Genomic DNA, 6,721 nt, shown 5'->3' with positions numbered 1-6,721 from the left:
TGTAGTCTTAAAAATTACTGTAAAAAGCTGTTTTTATATTCTAGTTTATTTAGAAACTGTTTTTCTTCCTCTCTGCTTTTAACCCTTGCTCATTTCCCTCCTCCGTGTATTCCCATGGCTCATATCTTTCTCATTTCTTGCCATTGCAGTGTAAACCTATCAAGCCTTCATTGTCAGAGGGTGCAGAAAGTGCTTGCGTCAGCCCCCACCTTCCAGCTATAAAAGCGCAGGCTGCTGCAGCAGCAAGCAAGCAGTCAAGACTTAAACCCAAGCCCTTCGCACTCCTCCACACGCACACATACAGCAAGAGGAGAGGAAGAGCAACTTTTCCTCCCAACACTCAACCATGAGTAGCATCGGATATGACCCTTACTACTCCACCTCATCATACAGACGCTATTTTGCCGAGCCTCCTGCACGTGTGGTGGTGACTAGAGGGAGGACCCTCTCTGGCTTCTCTACTCATGCATCCCCACTGTCTTCCTCCCGTCTGCAGTACTCCTCCCCTGGCCGTGTGCTCTACTCTTCTTCCTCACCAGCTTCTTCCCTGGAGCTGGAACTCAGCCAAGCGGCCCAGATCAGCTCCGAGTTTCGGGCTGTACGCACACAAGAGCGCAGCCAGCTGCAGGACCTTAATGACCGTTTTGCCGGTTTCATCGAGAGAGTGCGTGAGCTGGAGCAGCAGAACCGTGCCTTGGAGGCAGAACTGCTGCTGCTGAGGCAAAGGCACTCTGAGCCGTCCCGCCTGAGAGCTCTGTATGAGCAAGAGGCCCGGTCCCTGAGAGCAGCTGTGGATGAAGCTAGGGCAGAACAACAGGCTGTCCTAAGTCAGAGAGAGAGGCTGGAGCAAACCCTGAGTGCTCTGCAGGGTCGATATGAGCAGGAGGTGTTGGCTCGTGAAGAAGCTGAGGGCAAGCTGATGGAGGCTCGTCGGGAGGCCGACGAGGTTACCTTAGCAAAGGCTGAGCTGGAGAAAAGTGTGGAAATCCTGCTGGACGAGCTGGCCTTCCTCAAGAGGATTCATGAGGGTGAAGTGGTTGAACTTCAGGCCCAAGTCCAGCTGGGTGTGCAGGTGGCTGTGGAATCTGAGGCTGCCGCTCCAGACCTCTCTGGGGCTCTCAGGGATATCCGGTCCCAGTATGAAAGGCTGGCTGCCAGGAACATGCAGGCAGCTGAGGAGTGGTTCAGAAGCAAGGTAGGCTCCCTGACTGAAACTGTGGCCCAGCACACTGATGCTGTGAGAAATTCCAAGGACGAAGCAGGAGAGTACCGACGCCAGCTACAAGCCCGCATACTGGAAATCGATGCATGCAGAGGCCTCAATGGATCCCTGGAAAAACAGCTGCATGACATGGAGGAGAAACAGAGTGCAGAGATAGCAGCTATGCAGGTCTGTAAATGTCGTCCAGATCTTTGAAGTATGTTACTTATGGTTTTCATTTGATCCTGCAGTATGTTATTTCCCTTTGTCTCATTGTATAAAATAACACTTAACTTTGATTTTTCTTTAGGATACCATTGCAGAACTGGAGAGTGAGCTGAGGGGCACTAAACAGGAAATGGCCCGCTACCTGAAGGAGTACCAGGACCTTCTGAATGTCAAGATGGCTCTGGACATCGAGATTGCTGCATACAGGTAATGGGTGAAACAGGGAGTGAGTCTGATAAATGATAAAGGGTTTATTTTTAGCGTTGCAAAATTATATAGAAACTCCTATTTAGAGGCACCTAGGAAACTGATGCTTTTGGATTTGTATCAGAGTCAGTGAAGTTTTTTTTTACATTTAATGTCTGAGACATGCAGGGGCGTAATTTCCAGGGGGGTTATGACCCCCCAATAATCAGACCCAACCAAAAACCCCTCCCAATAAAATTATGAATTGTCTTGCATAAATAGGCTGTTGATTTTCTTTACTCATTTCAGTTATTACCAGCAAAATAGTTTAATCATCTCAGAATTTGCCCAGACTTATTTATTTATTTAGACAGAGATCCTGACAATATAATTCTAAGAGTAAATAAATGACCACTTACTGTTACATTTAAGACCCATGCTTTTAACTGATCTCCCATCCTTTCTTTTCATTGTTTGACGCAGGAAGCTCCTAGAAGGGGAGGAGTCTCGCTTCAGTGTAGGTATGGCTGGGGGAGTGTCTCCGTTGTACAGCCACAGTTTGTCAGCACCCTCTTTCGCTAGGCCCGTCTTCTCCAGCCTGAGCTCTGGCACCTCCTACCTGATGACCTCACGCCTGCTCAGCTCCAGTGTCAGCACCACTGAAGGCATCATCTCTGCCAGCCACGCCCAGCAAGCAGAGGCCAGCCCACCTGGTGAGGAGGAGGTGGAAGAGGAGGAAAAGGAGGAAGAGGAAGCTAATGAAGAAGAGGTGGGAGAAGAAACAGAGGAGAAAAAGGATGAAGAGGAAGAGGAAGGTGAGGAGGAGGGTGAGAAAGAAGATGAAGCTAAGGAAGTAGAGGAAGAGGATAAGGAAGAAGGCGAGGGTTGGTTTAACTTGCTCAGTCATGTTCTATCAGTCAAATAAATATCAATTATTAGTGTCATGGTAACTAAATTGTCATCTCTTGATTCAGGTGGTGATGAAGAGGAGCAAAAGGAAGATGCAGCAGAAGCTGCCGAAGATGAAGGAGAGAAAGAGGGAAAAGATGAAGGGGAGGAAACTGAAGCACAAGAGGAGGCAAAAGCAGAAGGAGCTGATGACAAAGAAGATGATACAAAAGATGAAGCACAAGAGCAGGAGGAAGTTCAAAAGAGTGAGGAGAAAGAAGATAAAGCTGATGACAAAGACGTGAAAGCTGTTCCAAAAAAAGATGACAAAGCCGAAGTAAAAAAGGAGAAAGTTGAAGAGAAAGCTGCCCAACCTGAGCCAGCTGAAGAGAAGAGCACAAAGGATAAAAAGTAAACCGTTATGGTCAAGACTGTCCACAAAAAAACTGCAGCTTAAAGACAGGTAGAGGCAACAGTGCTGTCCTCTTAGATCTGCTTGTTAACATGGTGCTCAATAACACAGTCCAACAGCCATTTAAAGCAACAAATCAAGGTTAAATGCTTACCAATGTTCCGAATAGCCCATAAAGGTCTTGTTGCACAGTTCTGAGTGAATGTAATAGTGTATGTGTGTGAGAGTTCTGGTGGGTAAATAAATTATTCTTAAAGCCGTGCATCTCACTGATTTTGAGCCCTGATTTAAAGATTATGCTGACATGCATACAGATTTATGATATAGTCCTCATAGGCACTTGGAAATGTAGAGACATGTGTTGATTTATTATTTCCTTAACAGGCAGAGAGGTGAGCAGCCCAATCACTTACCACACTCACACTGACAAATGCAGACATTTAGAGTCACAACATTGCCTCTAAGATAATTGCTATCCTGCTGTGTTATAAACACTGTCACAAAAGATCCTGCTGTAGTTCAAGATTGATTTTGAACATCAAAGAATGTGGCTTAAAAAACCATAATCTTCATCTTACAAATAAAAAACTGTTTAGTAGTAAAATCAGATTAAAACTTTCATCTTCTATACTGTCTGAGATCACTTGCTGCTCACCATATACTGGGTTACAGAGCAAGTTTGTAACTTTTGAATGTTGCCAGGATTTATAGTGAGTATCTAAACTCATTGTGTAGTTTACTCAAAGTATCACATATTGCCTCTTTAAGAATAACATCCAATGATAGTCACTAGCCTAGTCCTTCAAAGATCTGAGATCATTATGCATTGGAATGAAGGGGAAATGACAAATGAATATGAGGAAGAAAAGAAGCATCAACGGGTGCGAAGTATTCATCTTTATTAAGCTAAGGTAATATGCTCAGTATGTTATGTATGTATCAGAAATATCACAGAAATATATGCTGGCATTTACACATAGCTAAATTTCATTTACCACATTATAACTATTTAACAGCAATGAAGAACTGAAAAGAAAATCATCCCAATAACATCAAAAACGTGTTCCTCATGTCACCAATTACATTAAAGCATTGTGATCTAATTGAATTCCCTACAGAAGGAATTGAGAGTAGTGAAGTTCAGAGCATTAAAAGGCATGTTTTCAGACTATAACAGAGATATTTTTGGTGTTTATGGATAGTTACCACCTTCACCGGTACCAAACGGAGAGAGCATATAACCCCAATTTTAGCCTCTTTACACTGGCTCCCTGTCCCCTACAGGATCCAATTTAAACTCTTACTTTTTGTTTTTAAGTCACTCAACGCCCGAGCCCCCCCCTACTTGTCAGAGCTCCTCTCTGCCTATGCTCCAGGAAAACCCACGAGATCTAGTTCAAAACTATTGTTGTCCATTCCACGGACTAACCTCAAATCTCGTGGTGATAGATCCTTCTCTGTGGCAGGTCCCAGACTTTGGAATAGTCTCCCCTTTAATATTAGATCTGCTCAAACTCTTGAGCAATTTAAATCTTTACTAAAGACACACTTTTACGCTCTGGCTTTTAACACATTATGACCCAAGCATTTTGGATTTATCTGAATTAGTTAGTATTGTTTCAATTCTTCTATTTTATTGTTTCTATTGTTATTATTGTATTACACTGTAGTTTTTAATTTTATTGTTATTGTTAAGCACTTTGTGCAGCATCGGCTGTTGGAAATGTGCTATATAAATAAATCTGACCTTGACCTTGACCTGACCTTCACCTGCTGAATCATTTGAATTGTGATTTAAGGGGTGGAGTTTGCTGACACAGGCTGCTGTTGTTGGTAGACTGGGAGTCACTGAACTGGAAATGTCGCCAATGTTTGTGATGTGAGTGCCTTGTAGGGCATTTTAGGTTTATAAGCATTGATTACTACCATTGATTAGCAGCAGGAGTGACAAAAGTACTGACTTTCTTTATTTAAGTAGAAGTACAGATGCCTTTACTCCAGTAAAAGTTGTAGTACTGAAGTGACTTTTTTACTCAAGTAAAAGCAAAAAAAAAGTACAGGCTCTGAATTTACTAACAATGGAAAAAGTAGCTACACAATTCTACTAGCCATTTTTGTACAAATGTAACTGAACCTTGTGCTATATTAATATAATAATAATTAAATATTAGTATATGAGAATATAGAAATTATTAACATTTTAACGTTCTAATTTCAATCAAACTGCTGTGTTTGAATCTATTATACAGGGCACATGCAGTGAAAGAAAATTTAAAACAAAAATGCTATTTTCTGTCACCTACGTTGCAGACGAGGACTTTCCCTCCACACCTAAACAGTAAAACAAGGCAGGGGTTAAAGTGGGTGGGATTCAGCAGGTCGGGAAACCCCGTGTAGTGATCTGTGTACTGGATCAGCATGGGGAAAATAATCACAACTCACAATAATTTCTAATATAAGCTTCAGTAGATATTCTTGGTGTACATGATGTGAACAGCTGACCTGTTGCTCTTTGTGGATTTATGCAACTGAACTGGCTGATGTCCATCCCCTACAGTGACACTACTTTGTTTATACTGTCTTTACACTAGACTGTATAAAGTTGGAAGTCAGTGAATGAATCTAAACATCATCAGCTTAAATGCAAAATTCATCTTTGCTTCGCTTGATGTAACATCCCTTCAGGCTTCCTCCTCTTCTGTAGTGCTAGTCACATTCTGAAGTACTGCAAACACAATTCAATATAAATATAATATAATAAAAACACTACAAGAAAGTGCAGATATTTGTTTAAAAATGAAGGGGAAATGTAGTTGAAAGTTGTCAGAAAAATAAATACTCATGTAAAAGTTCAGATACCTGAAAATTCTACTTAAGCACAGTAAAGAAGTATTTGTACGTAGTTACTTCCCACCTCTGATTAGCAGGTATTGTATGTATGCATCCATCTTTTATTTACAGTCTATAGCCATACTATAGTCTATAAGCGCAGTAGTGATATGCGGATCGATACTGAAATATCGATTCCTCCGATACCAGTCATTCATGTTCTTGAATCGATTCTCATATTAAAATATTGATATTTTAGTAATTTAGGGTAAATTTGTAGTTTATCATTAACAGGAACACAGTGGAAAGAAACTATAACATTCGGATTGTCTACATTCGAAGGAACTACTTCCTCTTCCGCCTTTCATAGTCATATGCGAAATATGGCTGTATAAATGTGTTGCAGCCCCTTGGCGTGCGCACTCACAACAATGGCTGAGCGTAAATGGAGTCATGTGTGGCCGTATTTTACCTCCACAAACAGCCGAGACTTGTGATACATGTGGCAAGAAAGTGAGGTGTTGTGGCCACACCACTAACCTCGTCAAACACCTCAGAGTAAATCATATCACAGAATATGACGTCTCTCGCGGAGTCCTTTAGTGCTGCAGGCAGGCAGCGTGTTCAAATAGCGCACAACTTCAGTTTTTTTATTTCTATGAATTCTGCATTATTAAGTGATAAGAACGAGTACTCTGATATCCTGTAATCATGTTGACGCTATAATTTGAGATACAATAAAAGATACAATAAATAAAATACGTTTTTGTACAAAGTATCGGTATCGGATCAGTATCGTCGATACCACCCTGAATTTTACTTGGTATGGGATCGGAAAGGAAATCAGTGGTATCGCACATCACTAAAGCGCAGCAGCCTTGGGCTCGGTGCCAGTAAAGGGATAGATGCTTAAAAGTGACGCTTCTCACTTTTAAGACATACTTTTATTTTAATTTAAACACCACACAGCCAAAGTT

General features: G+C 41.7%; 1 protein-coding gene across 2 annotated transcripts; it reads left to right on the top strand.

The window, feature by feature from the left end:
- Positions 1-262: 262 nt before the first annotated feature.
- On the top strand, positions 263-3,179 carry LOC146570663 (neurofilament light polypeptide-like). Of its 2 annotated transcripts, none has more exons than XM_085279245.1 (4): positions 263-1,390; positions 1,512-1,636; positions 2,099-2,493; positions 2,590-3,179. In XM_085279245.1, the coding sequence occupies exons 1-4, from the start codon at positions 347-349 to the stop codon at positions 2,916-2,918; spliced, it is 1,893 nt and encodes a 630-aa protein (XP_085135371.1). In that variant the 5' UTR covers positions 263-346; the 3' UTR covers positions 2,919-3,179. The 2 variants fall into 2 exon arrangements, with proteins under 2 accessions (XP_085135371.1, XP_085135370.1); XM_085279244.1 differs by having other exon boundaries at positions 2,099-2,499.
- Positions 3,180-6,721: the final 3,542 nt, after the last annotated feature.

This window comes from Mchenga conophoros, linkage group LG7, assembly GCF_057382185.1.
Source record: "Mchenga conophoros isolate Kocher_MC1m ecotype Shallow Benthic linkage group LG7, M_conophoros_male_GT1.1, whole genome shotgun sequence".
NCBI lineage: Eukaryota > Metazoa > Chordata > Actinopteri > Cichliformes > Cichlidae > Mchenga > Mchenga conophoros.
The sequence above is the reverse complement of the archived record's forward strand: the minus strand, read 5'-3'. Positions and strand labels throughout refer to the sequence as shown.